The 23,009-nt window shown below is 41.7% G+C and overlaps 1 protein-coding gene across 1 annotated transcript in view; it reads right to left on the bottom strand.

Annotated features, from left to right (window-relative positions):
• Positions 1 to 23,009, bottom strand: part of LOC308293196 (RNA-binding motif, single-stranded-interacting protein 3-like) — a 527,253-nt gene that overhangs the window by 59,165 nt on the left and 445,079 nt on the right. Inside the window, exon 10 of the mRNA XM_080735633.1 lies at positions 17,867 to 17,917. Coding sequence (XP_080591759.1) covers positions 17,867 to 17,917 — 51 coding nt within the window. The remainder of the gene's footprint in view (positions 1 to 17,866; positions 17,918 to 23,009) is intronic.

The raw sequence follows: 23,009 nt of genomic DNA, 5'->3' as shown, positions 1-23,009 counted from the left end.
CTCAAATGTTTTACTTAAGTACAAGTATTGATTATGTTAAACACTCTGTTACAAGTAAAAGCCCGGTAATCAAAATGTTGTCGGAGTAAAAGTATTGGCATCGAAATATAGTACCAAAAGTAAAAGGACTCATCTTTCAGAATGTCCCGTTTTCACAAGTAATCTGTCTAAAATGTAAAAATATTTTGGAAGTATGTATGTTTAGGGCATATATTATGCATATACTGTTGTAGCCCTGAAACATATGACGGTCGCTGATAACATGACGTGCGACTGTCTTGGATGAGGATTTACCTTGGCGGGAAGCGACTTCGACAGCCTATACAAACTACACAAACATTCAGATTTCATGGGATCGTTTTCTGTTTTCCCATGTTTCCTGTTTTCCTTGTGTTCCCCATGCGCACCAACCCCATCATCTTTGATCACATGACCACGTCGGGTGGCAAGTAGCCAATCCGAAGCTTCCGCGGGCGGGTCTTGCCTAACCCAAAATGCTGTTTTGAGCTTCTGATTGGCTGCTTGCTACGCGACATGGTCATGTGATCAAAGATGGCCGCGGTGTGAATAAAGTCTATTGAACACAGATGTGGGCGTGGCCTTGCAAAAATGGGTCCGGGAGGGTCCGGAAATACATGGGAAAACAGAAAGCGATCGGATAAAAAGGCCTCTTGTTAAAGAACACAGAGGATCCCGGTAATTATACAATGCCGGCCAGTATTTAGACAGGTGTGAGACTTTATTAAGCACTTTGTTTCTGAAATCTGAATGTTTGTGTAGTTTGTATAGGCTGCCGAAGTCACTTCCACCACATAAATACTTTTTAAATGCATGGTGTATCACCTTCGGACACGTGTTTTACTTTCCAGATTAAGGAAGGATTTCTTATTTCAAGGGGCTTCCTCCAATATGAGGGCAGATAGTTAGGGCTCAGCCGTCTCTTATAGCTATGAGCGGCGGTTCAATAACTCACACACAGGATGCATGAGGCTGTCCGCTCCATCACGTCCATACCGTAAGCTCATATAGCTCATATCAAGGTGATGGAAAATGCTATCAGGGGAATAGATCAGTCACGGGGAGAGACAGCATATGCCGTGCCTGCATGGCTGGTGCTGAGGATTGGTGGAGTGAAGTGAGTCTGACAGTGTTAGTATGCGTGCGTGCGTGCGTGCGTATGTGCGTGCGTGCGTATGTGTGCGCGTGCATGTGCGCGTGCTCTTAAGAATTCTTGTGGGTCTTGTGCACACTGCACAGACATGTGCTTTGAAGCTGCAATCAATTAATAAATTATTATTTAACATTAATGGTAGGTAGAGTATGTTAAAACACTTCCGATGCCAATTACGTCCAGGAACGTGATAGGAATTACGGCGGTGCGACGCCACGGCCCCGTTATCGCGTCCAGGGACGCACTGCGGCGGCCGCTGGTGAGCGAAAAAAAGTCATATCCCTTGATGCAACTCAGCCGCAATCATCAGGAAGCGTGTAATCTCCATAGGCTCCTATTCATTGCTGCTGTAAAGAAACAGCTTTATCTCGGAATCTACCTCCAAAAACGCTTTCTTCACGGCGACACTGGACCACGACGGTCTGCCGCGGTTACAATCTTTCTACTTGTGCTGATGGTTGGCCAGGAAACAAAACCAGATGTCTCACACAGCACGCAGAGAGAGAGAGAGAGAGAGAGAGAGAGAGAGAGAGGGGGAGGGAGAGAGAGAGAGAGAGAGAGAGAGAGAGATTTACAGGAGGGCAGCAGGGATGGGACGATAAGCGATATTATCGTTTATCGCGGGGGAAAAAAACACTCATGATAATCGTATCGTGGAGATTTAATTTATTGTGATGTCGTCCTCCGTCATGCACTGGGATCAATTCACCTTTTATTTGCCGAGCTGCATATCCGGTACCACTTAAACCCTCTATAATTGGTAAAAAGTACTATACGTACTTGATAGTCTTTTTTCACTCTCTATCAAATGTCTTTGCCAAAAAATAGCCGATCTACAAGCTCACTACGCGTCGCAAACGCGACACGTTGTGAGCTTGTAGATCTGCAATTTTTTGGCTAATGTTCCGCCCCAGGATAATGGATTTTGATTATCGCAATAATATCGTAAATCGATATTTCTTTTGTGACAATAATCGTGATATGAAGTTTTCATATCATGCCATCCCTAGAGGGCCGAGAAGAGAGATGAAGAAAGGAGAGAAATGAACCAGAAGGACAATGAGAGGTGGATGATGCAGAGATTTGAGCACCGGAGAAAGGCCTGGAGGACAGAGACTAACACGTCTTACTATCAACGAGACAGACTTGCTGCTTACCCAATATAGCAGGGACAATATAAAAATACAAGTCTTTCATTTCGCTTCGCTCTTCTTGTTAACAAAACAGCTGGCTCCTGGGAGGGGAGGGAGTCATCTGGATTCGTATGGCTGAGCCTGTCAAACTTAATATATCACACATGCACACCAACATCACAGCCAATACTGTGTAGAGCAATCTATGACTCAGGCTTCACCGCTCCTCAGCCCACGATGGTATTATTAAAGGAGCGAGAAACCCCACCTCTTTATTTGTTTTATCAGAATTCAGAATATGAAAAGAAATCTAAAATGTAGGAGTGGTTTCTAAAATGTAGGAGTGGTTTCTAAAATGTAGGAGTGGTTATCTGCAGTTGTACTGTAAAACAAACGTTACTATTAATTAGATAAGCCACCTCACGCCGAACTAATGGTACGCAGTGAGCAAATATGTAATGAGTGGCGCCAAGTATTTCGTTTCTACCCAGAAACTGGAAGAACACAGAAATGGCTACAGAGACAGCAGAAAGCTCTGAATCCACAAGCCTATGGGTAAATTGAACCATATCATTGCTCCCTATCACATGTGACTCATTGATATAACTAGAGGTTCGCGGCCCTTCGGGCCGCTCACATCTAGAGATCGCACCTGCTTCGCAGGCGCTCACAGCTACGTTGCAGCAGTGATCCACCCACATCCATCCATCCATCCATCCATCCATCCACCCACACACACATCCATCTATCCATCCATCCATCCATCCACATCCATCCATCCATCCATCCACATCCATCCATCCACATCCATCCATCCATCCACATCCATCCATCCATCCATCCATCCATCCATCCATCCATCCACATCCATCCATCCATGCATCCATCCATCCACATACATGCATCCATCCACATCCATCCATCCATCCATCCCTGCATCCATCCATCCATCCACATCCATCCATCCACATCCATCCATCCATCCACATCCATCCATCCATCCATCCACATCCATCCATCCATCCATCCATCCATATCCATCCATCCATCCATCCACATCCATCCATCCATCCATCCATCCATCCATCCATCCATCCACATCCATCCATCCACATCCATCCACCCATCCACATCCATCCATCCGTCCATCCACATCCATCCATCCATCCACATCCATCCATCCATCCATCCACCCACCCATCCATCCATCCATCCATTCACATCCATCCATTCACATCCATCCATCCATCCATCCATCCATCCACATCCATCCATCCATCCATCCATCCATCCACTTACTGTACTGTACTTTACTGTACTCTACTGTACCTTACTGTACTGTACTGTACTTTACTGTACTCTACTGTACCTTACTGTACTGTACTTTAAAGTACTCTACTGTACCTTACTATACTGTACTTTAATGTACTCTACTGTACCTTACTATACCTTACTGTACTGTACTTTAATGCACTCTACTGTACTCTACTTTACCTTACTGTACTGTACTTTAATGTACTCTACTGTACTCTACTTTACCTTACTCTACTGTACCTTACTATACCTTACTGTACTGTACTTTAATGTACTCTACTGTACTCTACTTTACCTTACTGTACTGTACTTTAATGTACTCTACTGTACTCTACTTTACCTTACTGTACTGTACTTTAATGTACTCTACTGTACTCTACTTTACCTTACTGTACTTTGCTGTACTCTACTGTACTCTACTTTACCTTACTGTACTTTGCTGTACTCTACTGTACCTGACTGTACCGTATTGTACTGTACTTTGCTGTACTCTACTGTACCTGACTGTACCGTATTGTACTGTACTCTACTTTACCTTACTGTACTTTGCTTTACTCTACTGTACCTGACTGTACCGTATTGTACTGTACTTTGCTGTACTCTACTGTACCTTGCTGTACCGTATTGTACTGTACTTTGCTGTACTCTACTGTACCTTGCTGTACCGTATTGTACTGTACTTTGCTGTACTCTACTGTACTTTGCTGTACCGTATTGTACTGTACTATGCTGTACCTTGCTGTACTGTATCTTACTGTACTACCTTACTGTACTGTACTTTAATGTACTCTACTGTACCTAACTGTACTGTACTTTAATGTACTCTACTGTACCTTACTGTACTGTACTTTAATGTACTCTACTGTACCTTACTTTACCTTACTGTACTGTACTTTAATGTACTCTACTGTACTCTACTTTACCTTACTGTACTGTACTTTAATGTACTCTACTGTACTCTACTTTACCTGACTGTACTTTGCTGTACTCTACTGTACTCTACTTTACCTTACTGTACTTTGCTGTACTCTACTGTACCTGACTGTACCGTATTGTGTCTTACTTCTCTCTCTCTCTTCTCTCTCTCTCCTCTCTCTCTCTCTCTAACCCCCCCCCTTCCCTCTTGAAACCCGATACGTTTGTGATGAGGATGACAAATTCACTCTACAGAGGATTGCGCAATAGGTATTGCGAAATAAGCATACAAACACAAACTGTACGGTAAATATGCATTTTGAAAAGATGACACTAAGTGGATTACCTTCAGCATAGCATGCAGTATATATTTCTGTAATAATGGTGACTTCAAACACGACCGAATGTGGGGAACCGCCGAACAAAATCTGTCTTTGGCCGTTGTGAGTTGGTGTTGCTGAGATATATATTTATAGAAAAATGATTTTGGGTTTGATATTTGACCTCTGACCTTTAGATCTCCCAACATTTTCTTTTGTTTGTTTTTTCTGGCCAGTCACAGCACATCTTTTTTCCTGCCAATCACCGCAAAAAAGGGATAACACATTCATGTTCTAGGTACTGGTTTAAACACTGCAAAGCTAAACTGTGTGTACTCCAAATCTAAAGACGTACAAAGGAATTCTGTCGCAGTTTCATGACCTTTTAACCTAAAAAAAAGAAAAGAAAAAAAAAGAAAAATAGTAAACTAAACTAAACAATATTAGTAATATTTACAGCACATTGTCAATGTAATATTCAGTTATTAGACTAATCCTACATGTGTCAACTTCTAGTGTTACGTCTAGGGTTTACTGTCAACAAGCCGTGAAATGCCAAAACATGCGTATCTTTTGCTCAAAGGTATTAAGAGACCGAATTTAAGACACTCTTATCCTTGACAGCCTATCACCTTCACTATCGTATCATATTGCATTGTATTTCCTTCTATTGTATTCTGCCCCGTCTGGTTCCCGGTGTCTGTGATTGGCTATAGCTGTGACCTCTTGTCCTTCCACACTCTGTTGCCTCCATATTGTCCGGGCGGCATCCGAGCCATTGGTTCAAACGACGCCACAAAACCGTGGCTGTATAACCAACTGGCTTAATGCTTTAACGACCCCCCCGAGCACACGCACACCGCATGCTTGGCTAGTTTCAGGCGTGCGTGTGTGTGCTCGCGAAACTACCCGGCCACGCTGGCTGCCCAGTGTCTGTGCAGGGGTGTCGCACCAAATTCTGGGCCCTGGGTACAAGGATTCACTGCGGGCCCCCCATGAATGTTCTTCATAGGGGGAGGGGGATTTACCCATTTAGACTGGGAACGCATTATTACGCGTTATTTTGAGCGTTGACTATTGAAAAATAGCAGATGTACAAGCTCACTGCGTGGCATCAAGTGCCGCGCTGCGAGCTTGTAGATCTGCTATTTTTGAAAAATCGTGAACATTGGTGCAAGTCTTTGAATATTTCAAATCCTTCTAAGGTTTTTTTGAAAAACCTGTTTCTATGTCAATGGTGCTCAAACGTTTTCATGTCAAGGACCCCCAAAATTACATGCATTTGGCCCGCAGACACCCGGTCTCAAAACATGCTGTTCCAGGGACCACCCAGAAACAAAATTTGAGTTACAAATGTTCGCTTAAAAATACATATATTCAAAGAGTTGCACACATTTTCACAACTTTTCAAGAATAGAAGATCTACAAGCTCGCAGCGCGGCACTCGGTGCCGCGCTGTGAGCTTGTATATCTGCTATTTCTCAATAGCTAAAGTATAAAATAACTCCAGGCCCCTCCACTTTGGGCCCTAGTAACTCAGTCCCACTTTTCCCACCCCCCTTGTGACGCCCCTGTGTGTGCGTGCGCACGTGTGAGTATGTGTTGGCCCGCCATGCGTTTAGCCAGCAGATACGATCACAGGACATAAAAGCAGACAGATTGGCGCTCGTGATCCTTTAGACTGCGTGACAGCTGGGTTCAGTCTGCTGACAGACGTGGACAGGCGACAAACGGGGACGGGGCCGCCGGGACCGCGGACAGGCCTGCCACATGGCCGTGGCTGGCACCGTGACGGTGACGGAGGCGTTTCGCCGCGGCACGACGTGACAGACACGGCGGCCATGGGAAGCGCCCGGTGACATAAGGTTGGGAGAAACCGGACGCGACGTCGGGCAACGGGCCCGCATGGGCTGGCAGGGGAGTAAACAGCGAGGAGCACATATGGCGATACACGACTCACATACACATACAGTACAGCAGGCACGTGCACACATAGACATAAAGGGGGGCTTGAGCCCCTGGCCTTTTATCCGTCTGTATAAAGTGCCCTCTACAGAATGGGACGATATAAAAATTTCATATCACGATTATTGTCACAAAAGAAATCGCGATTTACATTGGAAAAAAGAGGAAGCACCTGCATTTAAACACTGGCTTAATGAAATGACTAGTAGACTTCACCTTGAGAGAATACGATATTCACTTAAAGACAGACAGGCACAATTTGATAAGATCTGGTTGCCCCTTGTCCGTTACCCGAGTAGAAGGATGATGTTATTGTAAACAGACTGTTTATTCTAATGCATGTCCATTGAACAATTCATTCTGATTCTCTATTATGCGTTTCGTCACTGAGCAGTAGGGGTGGGAGGGTATGAAGGGGTTGTTTTGATGCCATATTGTATTTTATTTCTTGTTTCTCAGCTCTTTCCTTTTCTTTCTTTCTTATATATGCTAAAACAGAAAATTGCTAATCTTATAATTGATACATCCTGTTGTTGATAATCTGTTGGCAATAAAACTTATTTGACAAAAAAAAAGAAATCGCGATTTACGATATTATCACGATTATAAAAATGCATCATCCTGGGGGGGGGGGGGGGGGACACTTGTCAAAAAATAGCAGATCTACAAGCTCACAACGAGTTGGCTATTTGTTATTAAAGCCATTTGATAGAGTGTGTGTGTGTGTGTGTGTGTGTGTGTGTGTGTGTGTGTGTGTGTGTGTGTGTGTGTGTGTGTGTGTGTGTGTGTGTGTGGCTGGCGGCCCGCTGTGACCAGATTACATGTGGGCAGTCCCCGCCCAGCAGGGCTGGAAGCGAGAGGCAGGGCGGGGCAGTAATGGCCTCTACAGGGAACCCATGGACTGGCTGGGTGACACACTGAAGCTGCAGTGGACAGAGAATCATGTTGTTTTAGTCTTAGAGACAGAAACTGTTAGAGCCACATAGACATCAAAGGGGGTGCCCTCTCCAGACCATGAATGCAGTTTTTACTATGGTGAAAGAAATGCAAATGCCCCTCTTTCCATGCCATACCTGAAGGCAGCGTTCAAGAAAATGGTTACATGTCTCCATTCCGACACTAACCCTATCTCTAACCCTTACCCTAAACCTAACCTCTATGGAAGTGTCGCCACTCCGACAATAAGAAGTCAATGTCGAAGTGGCGCTGCGACGCGTTGTGAGCTATACTGTGAGCTATACTATACTGTCCTGTGGTCACAGAGTTCAGTGTGTATTTGTATGTTCTCTTCTGTGACTCCATTATTCTAGGTGCCCTTTGGAATGCAACCAACCTGCTGTATGTGGCCGTAGTGTGCTGTGGTCAGGTAGGCAACAAGAGCACACACTGCTTCAAGCTAACGTTAGCACCTCAGGCGTGATTTAAGACCTGTGAGCTGCAAGATGAAAAGCTTACAGTAGAACTCCAGGCTCAATTAAGATCCCGGCGCTTCAAAATAAAAGTGTTTAAGTCCACACAATTGTTTTACTACACGCACGCATGCACGCATGCACACACAATGCATAAATTAATGCATATAAAACTAAACTCACACAAAAGTAGCGCAAATTGGCGCCAAGATTAAATATAACGTAAAAAGTCTTTATGTCATATTAACACAACTACTGCCTCTTAATCTGAAGGTTTGCTTGGTGCCTCGGTGCCACGCCGTTTCCTCCATAGGCCGCCGCTATTATTTTGAAGGGCCGGAAGGGGGTTGTTTTTGTTTTTTTGGATTATCACTTGACGACAACGATTACGTCATCTAGTCACATGACAGTGTGAGCCCAGAAGAGAAACATGTCTGCGCCCAGCTTTTGTGTACAGTATGGAGAGTGGAGACCATCCTTTGTATAAGAATGTCAGTTTTGAGTAAATGAAGTCTCTTTATGGGCCTCTCAATGGATTTACTATGGAGGGCATTCACTTCGCGTGCACGCCCGATGTGCGTTGTAAACAAATCGCGGACATTACCGATGCGGGCGGGACCGGAGCGACGTACAGTAAGTAATAATACATTTACTGTATATACAGTAAGATTGACAGTCCTCGCCGTCAACGGCGCCATGTATTAACCCTTTCAATGACGGTGAGCGTCGTCAAGGGCAGCAGAACAGTTAAGGGATTCAATGTTTTATTTGAGGAAACGTGAAATTCATGAAAAAAAAACTTTATGAAACGAAACAAAATGTGTGGCAGAGTTGAATTAGATCGGCTATTTTCAACATTTTTGCCTCTTCCTTAAAATATTTGTATTAGTATTTTATAGTTTGTTGATTACTTTTTTTTTTCATTCGATTTTCTTAAATTTTAATAGCAAAAACCACCACCACCAACATTATAGCGTGACCCACAGGTTGAGAGCCACTGCTCTAATGCACCGGCTGGAAAAAAAAGGCTCTCGACAAAAATATGAGCAAGAACAACAGACGGCCATAAATGTCTGCCTGTTCTACGCATCGCTGGGCTCTAAAACACCTTGTAATCACCTCATATATCTGTTCAATTAACTGAAGCGCCGGTGTTGTTTATCACACAACAAACTAACTAACCAAAGGGTAGTGTTATTAATGTTATCTCAACTGGAGATCAGGATCAAATTAAATCTAAGAAAATGTTTAAACACAAAACCTGGGGTGTCAATTGGGTATGGCAGGGGTATGCAGCTGCCATACCCTGGGTCCAGGGGGGAAAATAAAAGTTACTTTTAAATATAAATCCATGAATTTCTCTTTGTCTATCTGTGATGGTTATTATGTTGTTAAATTGCAGTAAAATAACTACAAATGCAAAATTTAACAAAATGGTCACTTTAACAAGGTATTAAAATGATATTTTCCTCATCTTGACAAAATGGTATATTCCCAGGTTCAGCAGGTCAGCTGCACAGGTGCAATTTATTATTGTGACACGTTTACTAACATGTTTATAGCTGCACTTGAACAACTGTTCTAGGCTGCCATATCCAGCCCAAGAAACCGTAGAAACGGGGGGAAAAATAAAATGTACTTCTTAAAATAAATGTATCATGCCTGTTGCTAAGGTATGGCAACATGACTGCGTGTGCAAGACACCAGTCATGTTGCCATACCTTAGCTTTTTCTGAACTGACACCACTGCACAAAACGACATCTTATACCCGTTGATATGGAGACTCATTCTGTGATATTGATATGGAGACTGATTTTATGATATATTGATATGGACATTGATTCTAGTAGACAGTAATGATGAGACTGATTCTATGATATACAGCATTGATTCTGTGAAATGGAGTTAGATTTCATTCATTAAAGGTATAGTAAGTGATTTAATTCAATTCAAATAATAACAAATGGGTCGATGTTCTGATAGTACCAGTTAGTTACTATAGAGTGTTTGGGTCCTTGCTGGGAGCAAGCCTGACAGCACCAAGACATTTTAAAGTATTTTTCAGGCCTTAATGGGTACAGGAAGGAAACAAAGTGAAGGGTTCAAGCTGAAGGGCAGTGGGAGGCTACAGGAGGTGGTGTGGCCATGCAGCCTGGCATCTCCGTGGCAGCCTTGTCTGGCTGCTGCCTTCAATCTAATTAATACTAATATTATGCCTGTGTGAGTCTGTCTGGTCTTGGTGTAACCCTGAGCAACCGTCTGGTGAATATGTTGCTGAGTCACCCCCCCGCCATCCTGCCACCCAAATGTGCTTGCATGCAGGGGTGTCACACCAACTTCTGGGCCTTTCTTTAACTGTTGAAAAATAGCAGACATACAAACTCACTAGATCTGCTATTTTTTGGAAAAATCATGACAATTTGTGCAAGTCTTTGAATATTTCAAAGTTCTTTTATTTTTTTTAACTATGTTTCTATGTCAATGGTGCTCAAACATTTTCCTGTCAAGGACCCCCAAAATGATATGTATTTGGCCACGGACCCCCATTAGTTCCAGGGACCCCCCCAGAAGCAAAATCTGAGTTACAAATGTTCGCTTAAAAATTACATACGGTCAAAGATTTGCAAACATTTTCACGACTTTTCAAAAATAGCAGATCTACAAGCTTGAGTGCCGTGCGGTGAGCTTGTATATCTGCTATTTTTCAATAGCTAAAGCATAAAATAATTAAGGCCCCCTCCACCTTAGGCCCTGGTAACTCAGTCCCACTTCCCCCCCCCCCTTGTGACGCCCCTGCATTCTGCCACGGAAATGTGCTTGTATGCTTAGGAAAGGACGGCTCCAAGCAGCTATCAGAGAGGAATAATGTGCGTCTATGTCAAGCCTTTATGGCAAACCAACCGCAGGAAGTGGAATAATCATCTAGCTGTCTGTGTACGTGTGCATGTGTGTGTGCGTACAGTATACACGGTGTGCTGTTGCTATCAACCAGAAACCATGTATCTCCAAACGTGTTTTCATAAATTAATGCTCTGCGTTATCACACAAAAGCAGCAAAAATAGATCATCTACAGTACAGGCTCACAATGCATTGCGACGCGTTGTGAGCTTGTAGATCTGCTATTTCTTGAAATTATGAGCTTTCTCCTTTTTTTAAAAGTTTTTTTTTGGGGGGCTTTTATGCCTTTATTGATAGGGCAGTAGACTGACAGGAAATGGGGGAGTGACACGCGGCAAAGGTCGTCTGGATCGGGATTCAAATCTGCGACATGGTGTCAAGGCATCAGAGCCTATGTGGTATGCACCTGGACCGGTAGGCCAGCGGGCGCCCCGAGTTTTATTTTTTAAGTGAAAGTGCTTAAGTCTGTCTGCAGGTTTTATAAATATTGAACCAAATGAAAACTATGAAAAAGAGCTTGTTACTGAATAATAACTACATTGGATCGCTACTATTCTTTTTTTTCCTTCTTTTTTTGAATATTAAGCGTTTTGGACATACATGGTTTCCATCTGACAGCGCAGACATGTACTTGTGTGCGCGCATGTGATGGTCACGCGCGTCTGACAAATGGACCAGGCGGCCACAGATCGAGGAGCAAAACGTGCATTTAAAAAGAGACTTTCCAGACAGGGTCTTAGTGTTTTTCCTAGTCTTTTAACAACGCTAAATATATCACAACGTCTCTTCCACGTTGTAAACTATTCTTGAGCGGCGGGCTTATGAAAACTGCTTAATGATTCGCTCCTAAAAAACCATTAAACTACGCTGAGCCAGACGCTGAGCAGAGAGACACCACGAGACAGAGTGAGAGAGAGAGAGAGAGAGAGAGAGAGAGAGAGAGCAGTGGTGGACAGTAACATACTTCATTTAATTGAGTATTGTACTTTTTGTAATCTTTTCGAATACCTGCACTTAGTAGTGAAGAGCAGGGACGTGCTGGCCATTGGGAAAAGCGGGACAACTCCCGAACGACCGGTTCATTCCCGGCCGGTCCAGGCCGGGCATTAGGAAAAAAATGTAAATAAAATGACGGCCTGCGTTCCATTTTGGGGGCTGGGCGGCCAACAAAGTAAATCGTCACTGTCGGGCAGAAACCTCGTATCACCAAGTTTCAAATTTATAAATTTTTTCGCAAAGCAAAGCCCTGCTTCATCATACAAGGCCGTCGCACAAAAGTAGTGAAAACAGCCAATCTACAAGCACACAACGCCTCACGATGCGAGGCGTTGTGTGCTTGTAGATCGGCTGTTTTCACTACTTTAAATGATGAAATGATAAATACAAAACAAACTGTTTTGGACATACAAGGTTTCCACCTGACAACGACAATACATTTGACTGAGTAACTTTCACATGTTATTGAGTAGATTTGAGGGGGAGTATCTTAGACTGGAGTACTGGGGTTGACTACTCTGTCCACCACTGTTAATGTGTAGTTCTATAGTTGAATGGTACAGACTTACGGTAGGTTGTTAATGTGTAGTTCTATAGGTGAATGGTACAGACTTATGGTAGGTTGTAAATGTGTAGTTCAATAGGTGAATGGTGCAGACTTATGGTAGGTTGTAAATGTGTAGTTCTATAGGTGAATGGTACAGACTTATGGTAGGTTGTAAATGTGTAGTTCAATAGGTGAATGGTACAGACTTATGGTAGGTTGTAAATGTGTAGTTCAATAGGTGAATGGTACAGACTTATGGTAGGTTGTAAATGTGTAGTTCAATAGGTGAATGGTACAGACTTACGGTAGGTTGTTAATGTGTAGTTCAATAGGTGAATGGTACAGACTTACGGTAGGTTGTAAATGTGTAGTTCAATAGGTGAATGGTGCAGACTTACGGTAGGTTGTTAATGTGTAGTTCAATAGGTGAATGGTGCAGACTTACGGTTGGTTGTTAATGTGTAGTTCAATAGGTGAATGGTACAGACTTACGGTAGGTTGTTAATGTGTAGTTCAATAGGTGAATGGTGCAGACTTATGGTAGGTTGTAAATGTGTAGTTCTATAGGTGAATGGTACAGACTTATGGTAGGTTGTAAATGTGTAGTTCAATAGGTGAATGGTACAGACTTATGGTAGGTTGTAAATGTGTAGTTCAATAGGTGAATGGTACAGACTTATGGTAGGTTGTAAATGTGTAGTTCAATAGGTGAATGGTACAGACTTACGGTAGGTTGTTAATGTGTAGTTCAATAGGTGAATGGTGCAGACTTACGGTAGGTTGTAAATGTGTAGTTCAATAGGTGAATGGTGCAGACTTACGGTAGGTTGTTAATGTGTAGTTCAATAGGTGAATGGTGCAGACTTACGGTTGGTTGTTAATGTGTAGTTCAATAGGTGAATGGTACAGACTTACGGTAGGTTGTTAATGTGTAGTTCTATAGGTGAATGGTGCAGACTTACGGTAGGTTGTAAATGTGTAGTTCAATAGGTGAATGGTGCAGACTTACGGTAGGTTGTAAATGTGTAGTTCAATAGGTGAATGGTACAGACTTACGGTATGTTGTAAATGTGTAGTTCAATAGGTGAATGGTGCAGACTTACGGTAGGTTGTAAATGTGTAGTTCAATAGGTGAATGGTACAGACTTACGGTAGGTTGTAAATGTGTAGTTCAATAGGTGAATGGTGCAGACTTACGGTAGGTTGTTAATGTGTAGTTCAATAGGTGAATGGTGCAGACTTACGGTTGGTTGTTAATGTGTAGTTCAATAGGTGAATGGTACAGACTTACGGTAGGTTGTTAATGTGTAGTTCTATAGGTGAATGGTGCAGACTTATGGTAGGTTATAAATGTGTAGTTCAATAGGTGAATGGTACAGACTTACGGTAGGTTGTTAATGTGTAGTTCAATAGGTGAATGGTGCAGACTTACGGTAGGTTGTTAATGTGTAGTTCTATAGGTGAATGGTACAGACTTACGGTAGGTTGTTAATGTGTAGTTCTATAGGTGAATGGTACAGACTTACACTAGGTTGTAAATGTGTAGTTCAATAGGTGAATGGTGCAGACTTACGGTAGGTTGTTAATGTGTAGTTCAATAGGTGAATGGTGCAGACTTACGGTAGGTTGTAAATGTGTAGTTCTATAGGTGAATGGTGCAGACTTACGGTAGGTTGTAAATGTGTAGTTCAATAGGTGAATGGTGCAGACTTACGGTAGGTTGTAAATGTGTAGTTCAATAGGTGAATGGTACAGACTTACACTAGGTTGTAAATGTGTAGTTCAATAGATGAATGGTGCAGACTTATGGTAGGTTGTTAATGTGTAGTTCAATAGGTGAATGGTGCAGACTTACGGTAGGTTGTTAATGTGTAGTTCAATAGGTGAATGGTGCAGACTTATGGTAGGTTGTTAATGTGTAGTTCAATAGATGAATGGTGCAGACTTACGGTAGGTTGTTAATGTGTAGTTCAATAGGTGAATGGTGCAGACATTACTGTAGGTTGTTAATGTGTAGTTCAATAGGTGAATGGTGCAGACTTACGGTAGGTTGTTAATGTGTAGTTCTATAGGTGAATGGTGCAGACTTACGGTAGGTTGTACATGTGTAGTTCTATAGGTGAATGGTACAGACTTACGGTAGGTTGTAAATGTGTAGTTCTATATAGGTGAATGGTACAGACTTACGGTAGGTTGTAAATGTGTAGTTCAATAGGTGAATGGTACAGACTTACGGTAGGTTGTAAATGTGTAGTTCAATAGGTGAATGGTACAGACTTACGGTAGGTTGTTAATGTGTAGTTCAATAGGTGAATGGTGCAGACTTACGGTAGGTTGTAAATGTGTAGTTCAATAGGTGAATGGTACAGACTTACGGTAGGTTGTTAATGTGTAGTTCAATAGGTGAATGGTGCAGACTTACGGTAGGTTGTAAATGTGTAGTTCAATAGGTGAATGGTACAGACTTACGGTAGGTTGTTAATGTGTAGTTCAATAGGTGAATGGTACAGACTTACGGTAGGTTGTTAATGTGTAGTTCAATAGGTGAATGGTACAGACTTACGGTAGGTTGTTAATGTGTAGTTCAATAGGTGAATGGTACAGACTTACGGTAGGTTGTTAATGTGTAGTTCTATAGGTGAATGGTACAGACTTACGGTAGGTTGTTAATGTGTAGTTCAATAGGTGAATGGTACAGACTTACGGTAGGTTGTTAATGTGTAGTTCAATAGGTGAATGGTACAGACTTACGGTAGGTTGTTAATGTGTAGTTCAATAGGTGAATGGTGCAGACTTACGGTAGGTTGTTAATGTGTAGTTCAATAGGTGAATGGTGCAGACTTACGGTTGGTTGTTAATGTGTAGTTCAATAGGTGAATGGTACAGACTTACGGTAGGTTGTTAATGTGTAGTTCTATAGGTGAATGGTGCAGACTTACGGTAGGTTGTAAATGTGTAGTTCAATAGGTGAATGGTGCAGACTTACGGTAGGTTGTAAATGTGTAGTTCAATAGGTGAATGGTACAGACTTACGGTATGTTGTAAATGTGTAGTTCAATAGGTGAATGGTGCAGACTTACGGTAGGTTGTAAATGTGTAGTTCAATAGGTGAATGGTACAGACTTACGGTAGGTTGTAAATGTGTAGTTCAATAGGTGAATGGTGCAGACTTACGGTAGGTTGTTAATGTGTAGTTCAATAGGTGAATGGTGCAGACTTACGGTTGGTTGTTAATGTGTAGTTCAATAGGTGAATGGTACAGACTTACGGTAGGTTGTTAATGTGTAGTTCTATAGGTGAATGGTGCAGACTTATGGTAGGTTATAAATGTGTAGTTCAATAGGTGAATGGTACAGACTTACGGTAGGTTGTTAATGTGTAGTTCAATAGGTGAATGGTGCAGACTTACGGTAGGTTGTTAATGTGTAGTTCTATAGGTGAATGGTACAGACTTACGGTAGGTTGTTAATGTGTAGTTCTATAGGTGAATGGTACAGACTTACACTAGGTTGTAAATGTGTAGTTCAATAGGTGAATGGTGCAGACTTACGGTAGGTTGTTAATGTGTAGTTCAATAGGTGAATGGTGCAGACTTACGGTAGGTTGTAAATGTGTAGTTCTATAGGTGAATGGTGCAGACTTACGGTAGGTTGTAAATGTGTAGTTCAATAGGTGAATGGTGCAGACTTACGGTAGGTTGTAAATGTGTAGTTCAATAGGTGAATGGTACAGACTTACACTAGGTTGTAAATGTGTAGTTCAATAGATGAATGGTGCAGACTTATGGTAGGTTGTTAATGTGTAGTTCAATAGGTGAATGGTGCAGACTTACGGTAGGTTGTTAATGTGTAGTTCAATAGGTGAATGGTGCAGACTTATGGTAGGTTGTTAATGTGTAGTTCAATAGATGAATGGTGCAGACTTACGGTAGGTTGTTAATGTGTAGTTCAATAGGTGAATGGTGCAGACATTACTGTAGGTTGTTAATGTGTAGTTCAATAGGTGAATGGTGCAGACTTACGGTAGGTTGTTAATGTGTAGTTCTATAGGTGAATGGTGCAGACTTACGGTAGGTTGTACATGTGTAGTTCTATAGGTGAATGGTACAGACTTACGGTAGGTTGTAAATGTGTAGTTCTATATAGGTGAATGGTACAGACTTACGGTAGGTTGTAAATGTGTAGTTCAATAGGTGAATGGTACAGACTTACGGTAGGTTGTAAATGTGTAGTTCAATAGGTGAATGGTACAGACTTACGGTAGGTTGTTAATGTGTAGTTCAATAGGTGAATGGTGCAGACTTACGGTAGGTTGTAAATGTGTAGTTCAATAGGTGAATGGTACAGACTTACGGTAGGTTGTTAATGTGTAGTTCAATAGGTGAATGGTGCAGACTTACGGTAGGTTGTAAATGTGTAGTTCAATAGGTGAATGGTACAGACTTACGGTAGGTTGTTAATGTGTAGTTCAATAGGTGAATGGTACAGACTTACGGTAGGTTGTTAATGTGTAGTTCAATAGGTGAATGGTACAGACTTACGGTAGGTTGTTAATGTGTAGTTCAATAGGTGAATGGTACAGACTTACGGTAGGTTGTTAATGTGTAGTTCTATAGGTGAATGGTACAGACTTACGGTAGGTTGTTAATGTGTAGTTCAATAGGTGAATGGTACAGACTTACGGTAGGTTGTTAATGTGTAGTTCAATAGGTGAATGGTACAGACTTACGGTAGGTTGTTAATGTGTAGTTCAATAGGTGAATGGTACAGACTTACGGTAGGTTGTTAATGTGTAGTTCTATAGGTGAATGGTACAGACTTACGGTAGGTTGTTAATGTGTAGTTCAATAGGTGAATGGTACAGACTTACGGTAGGTTGTAAATGTGTAGTTCAATAGGTGAATGGTACAGACTTACGGTAGGTTGTTAATGTGTAGTTCAATAGGTGAATGGTACAGACTTACGGTAGGTTGTAAATGTGTAGTTCAATAGGTGAATGGTACAGACTTACGGTAGGTTGTTAATGTGTAGTTCAATAGGTGAATGGTGCAGACTTACGTAGGTTGTAAATGTGTAGTTCAATAGGTGAATGGTGCAGACTTACGTAGGTTGTAAATGTGTAGTTCAATAGGTGAATGGTGCAGACTTACGGTAGGTTGTTAATGTGTAGTTCAATAGGTGAATGGTGCAGACTTACGGTAGGTTGCATAACATATTGTTGATGAGGCATCCAGGACGTACTCTGGACCTGTGAGAAACACAAATAGTGCTGTTGAGTTCAATTCATTCCCACCTCATTCACATCAAGCTGCCGTTAAGTGAAAACTAACAGCGATCGTAGGTCGCATTTAGTATGAAAGCCTGCAGAACCTGTGCATCACGCCTCATCTGTGCGTCAGTCACGTCTCATGGCACGCTCCATGTATGGCCAAGACAGAATTGGAGATACCTGATGTCACCAGATGCATTTTGAATCATCAGTGATGCGTTTTGCATCATATGATGCAAAACGCATCACTAGTACATGCTGAAATACTAAAATATCTCAAAAAACAGATTGAACACAAAAAATAACTCAGGAGTGTGTTGATCGTGTCCCAAACGACAATAAAATAAGATCGGGTTGTCCCAGAGGTGAAGTGGCCCTTTAAGTAAGTACTAGCTGTGGTCCTTAGAGCGCAGATCCCTGCCAGGTCGGGTTGCCTACCCAGGGCTGTGTCAGTCATGGGGTGCAGCCGTCCTATGGGTTTAAGTGCAATTGCTTTTGACTGTGTTGTTTACAGTGTATGCAATGTTTGACGGCATTGGTTCGAGTGGTGTCCAAGAGTGGGCTCATAGACTCACGGACAGACTCATGGGGGTGAAAACGTAATCCCTCGCCTCTGCCGCTGGGAATTTGCTGTCGCCTGTCGGGCAGAAAACGTTATATCTCCATATTTCATCTTTTTACGTTTATATATAAATAAATGGTGCAATTTGTTCTTCGTCGTATGACAGTGACACACAATATGGTAAGGTAAATTAGCTCATATAAAAGCTCACAACACGTGCGTCTCTATTTTTTAAAAGAAATTGCCAGCAATTTCCTGCACTCTCCTCCTCTGGGGAAAATGAGTGTTCTTTGCACAATATACTCATGTCCTAATCCCATCAGTGTCTTTTGATAGCTTTACCAATTGACAAACTGCTATTTTTCTTAATACAGTATCCTTTGATTGAGGAACCAGAACATAATATTTTTACTCTTATGTACACAAGATGTAACCACAAAGAATACATTGAGATATAATCTACTTCAGGTTGAAAGTGCTCAAGTGTCTTTAGGTTTTATATCTAGACAACCAAGGTATTAATCCATTTAGGCCTAGAATTATGTTATGCTTTAACTATTGAAAATTAGCAGGTATACAAGCTCTGTGAGCTTGTAGATCTGCTATTTTTGAAAAATCATGAGAATGTGTGTGAATCTTTGAATACATGTATTTTTAAAGCAAACGTTTGTAACTCAAATTTTGCTTCTGTGTGGTCTCTGGAACAAAATATTTTGAGATGGGGGTCTGTGGTCAAATACATATCATTTTGGGGGTCCTTCATGTGAAAAGGTTTGAGAACCACTGACATAGAAGAATAGGTTTTCCAAGAAACCTTAGAAGGATTCAAAAGACACTTCGGGACAAAATCGGGTCATTTTTCTAAAATGGCAGATCTACAAGCTCGCATTGCATAATATAATAATACACAATAATGCGTACCCCGTCTACATTTTTACCAATTTCCTGAAAATAACAGATTTGGTCACACAGTCTCCTTTCCGACAGCAACAATATACAATGTATCAAACGTCAGTGGAGTTTTGGGGTTTTGGAACCATAATATTGATGGTTCCAATGCACCAGCAGTCTGTCTGTGCTCAGTCAATCACAGATAAACTACTGCCAGTGAATTCCAATGTCAATCCGAAGGCCTGGCGTCAACCCAGCCAGTTGAGAGATGGGATAGAGTAGAGAGTAGAGGGTCTCTGTGCTCTGAGGCTCGCTGTATTATTCACTAATAATAATAGACAGTCACAGCAAGAGAGATTGACAGCTATAGATTGACAGGCGAGAGTGTTCGAAAGAAAGAAAGACTGGTGGAAACATGGGTGGAAGTGAAAAATTATAATAATTATTATTATTATTATTACCCTGAATTGGCTTGGATGGGTGTTACCTTATCGTGTTAATTTTGTCGACTAAAAACTACTGTTTAATGAAAAATGTTCGTTGACTACCTTTTTACACTGACAAAAACTAAATTAAAAACTAAGCTATGGTGACAAAAACTGAGACAAAAAATACATTTAAGATTTCGTCAACAAATACTAGAAACTAGACTGAAATAGTGGGGTGGGGGTGGGGGGGGGGGTACTGGCGGAGAAGAGATCCTGGTTCTCAACCTGAGGGTCAGGAGCCCAAATTATTTTTGGTGGTCCCCAGATGATCAGCTTGATGTGAAACAATGTTTTTCTCACTCAACAGTGCCTATGTGCACATTTCTAAAGTGTCAATTTAAATACTTTTTTAATACCTCCAAAATTATAAACATGGCCAAATTGTCAAATATTAGAGGCAGAAATTGTGAAAATAGCCGATCTACACGCGAGGCGTTGTGAGCATGTAGATCTGGTATTTTCACAATAGAAAACCGTGTTATACAAAATGTAATGCCTCAACTCTTAGTGCTCGTCAGGGTGGGGGTACCCAGTTAAAATATGATTATTTTGGGGGTCACAGTCTGAAAAGGTTTAGAACCACTGTTCTAAACCATGTGAGGAATGACTCAATAAGTCTGTATCTTTACAAGTCCACTGAAATGCGCAGCTGACATTTCTGCCACGGTTTGTGAAAGCGTGTATGATTGCGGTGGCAACGACTTTTACCTTTGAGTTAGATAATCAGTGGCTTTAGTTTTATATCGTCGTTGTCGGCTGGAAACCTTGTATGTTCAAAACTCTTCGTTTTGTATTTATCATTTTAAAAATGATTTAAACTAGTGAAAACAGCCGATCTACAAGCACACAACGCCTCGCACCACGAGGCGTTCTGTGCTTGTAGATCAGCCGTTTTCACTACTTTTGTGCGACTGCCTTTTACGATGAAGCAGGGCTTTTACTTTGCGAAAAAAAAAATTACAAATTTGAAACTTGGGAGATACGAGGTTTCTGCCCGACAGTGACAATATATAAAAAGCTGCCAGTGGCTACGACTCTATCCCACATATAGAGGGAGATCACTCCAGAGAAAGGAAATGCAGACTAGCAGAGATTTATTGAACCATTTTAGCTCCGATAAATCTCTCCTGGCCTGCATTTTAGAATGAAAAAGGTGCTGTCCTCAACCTTGTCGTCAAAGTAGTCAGACATTATTCATGGAATATGAACGCATGTACTGACAGCTGCTTCAGGATCATCAGATCACATGGAGCCCAGATGCATGCTGGTATCTCCAATCTGGCCCGATACTTGAGTCTGGATGCACTCAACACACATTCCTACACGCCGTTTATAAAAAACATGCAGCTTGAATGTACGCTGAAAACAGGTGCCGCCTGCGGCAATGAAAAGAACAAGAATGTACAGTAATTTGTATTGGGCGCATTCCACATTGTAATTAAGATACATTATACAGGAAGAGAAATACATAGATAGAAAATTGTATGTAGACACATACGGTAATAGGATCGTATAATAGATAGTAACGTATGATTGCGAATGTAGGTCGCAGTTTACCGTCAGAACCGGCACAGATTGTCTGTATCCGTCCGTACGGGTAATGCCTGACACTTGTGGTTCCCCTGACACATCACTGTGACATCACAGGTGACATCACAGTGATATCAGATACTCAGAGAAGGGATAACGCCTGACACTGTGGTTCCCCTGACACATCACTGTGACATCACAGGTGACATCACAGTGATGTCAGATACTCAGAGCAGGGATCTCCATATATGGGCATAAACAGGTGTCATCACAGTGGTGTGGCTGGTTCAGACAGGGATATCCATGCAGGGGCATAAAAGGGATTGTATGATGTGATGTCATGGGCACCACTCTATGCCCATATATGGAGATCCCTGATGTCATCAATGTTAAGCCCATATCTAACAGGACTTCATATGGGAATGCCCATATATGGAGGTAAACAGCCCATATCTGTGTGGCTGGTTCAGACAGGGATCTCCATGTATGGGCATGAAAGGGATGGTATGTACAGTATCATGTCAGATGTGATAGACGTCATAGGATTTTCACATAACGAATAACTGAGTAAGCATGTTTGGGGTCTCAACAGCATATCTCCATATACAGTACATGGATCTCCATATATGAGTAACTGGTCCGATATACATCACTGGCCAAGACATGGCGCGACCTCGGTTGCTTGTCGCCCTGAGGCGTCTTACTAGTAGATAGGAATTAGGAAGAGGCCAGTGACAGCCAGGTAAGTCCTTATGTCTTTAACTCTCAAATACCTGGAACGCGCCCGAGTCGCGTTAGATTTTAACCACTTCAACCATTATTTTATGCTTTAACTTTAGAAAAATAGCAGATATACAAGCAAGATCTGCTATTTTTGAAAAATCGTGAAAATGAGTGCAAGTCTTTGAATATCTTTGACCCGATCTTTGACCCGACTTCTAAATCCTTCCTCTAAATCATGCTGTTCTCAAACATTTTCATGTCAAGGACCCCCAAAATTACAGGTATTTGGCCACGGACCCCCATCTCAAAATACGTTGTTCCATGGACCACCCAGAAGCAAATATTTGATTTACAAATGTTCGCTTTTAAGTAGATATATTCAAAGACTTGTAAAATAAATCATGATTTTTCAAAAATAGCAGATCTACAAGCTCGCAGCGTGGCACTCGGTGCCGCGCTGTGAGCTTGTATATTTGCTATTTTTCAATAGTTAAAGCAGTCAATAATCCTAGGCCTAAATGGGTTAATTAAGAGTATTTATATGCTGTTTCTATTGGAGATAGAATGCCCACCATGCCCATGCCTCTATTTCTATCTACTGATGGCTTCTACATTATGCAACCTGACGAGCCCGGGTGCAGAGGGCCAGGTCGCAGATTTGAACTAGTCCTTTATACTTTTATATTGTTATCTTATTTTAATTAGTGTTACCCTCCTACTTTTTCTGTACTTGTTCTCTACCATTAACATTTGTTTAATGCTTACTGCGATACTGCTATGACAGCTGAATTCATGTCTGTTTAAATACATGTCTCAATCTATGACATAATATAGATAAGAATATTTATAGACAGGAGCTAGATAGATAGACAGACAG

This window comes from Nannobrachium achirus (assembly GCF_963921795.1).
Source record: "Nannobrachium achirus genome assembly, chromosome: 10".
In the NCBI taxonomy this organism is placed as follows: Eukaryota; Metazoa; Chordata; class Actinopteri; order Myctophiformes; family Myctophidae; genus Nannobrachium; species Nannobrachium achirus.
The sequence above is the reverse complement of the archived record's forward strand: the minus strand, read 5'-3'. Positions and strand labels throughout refer to the sequence as shown.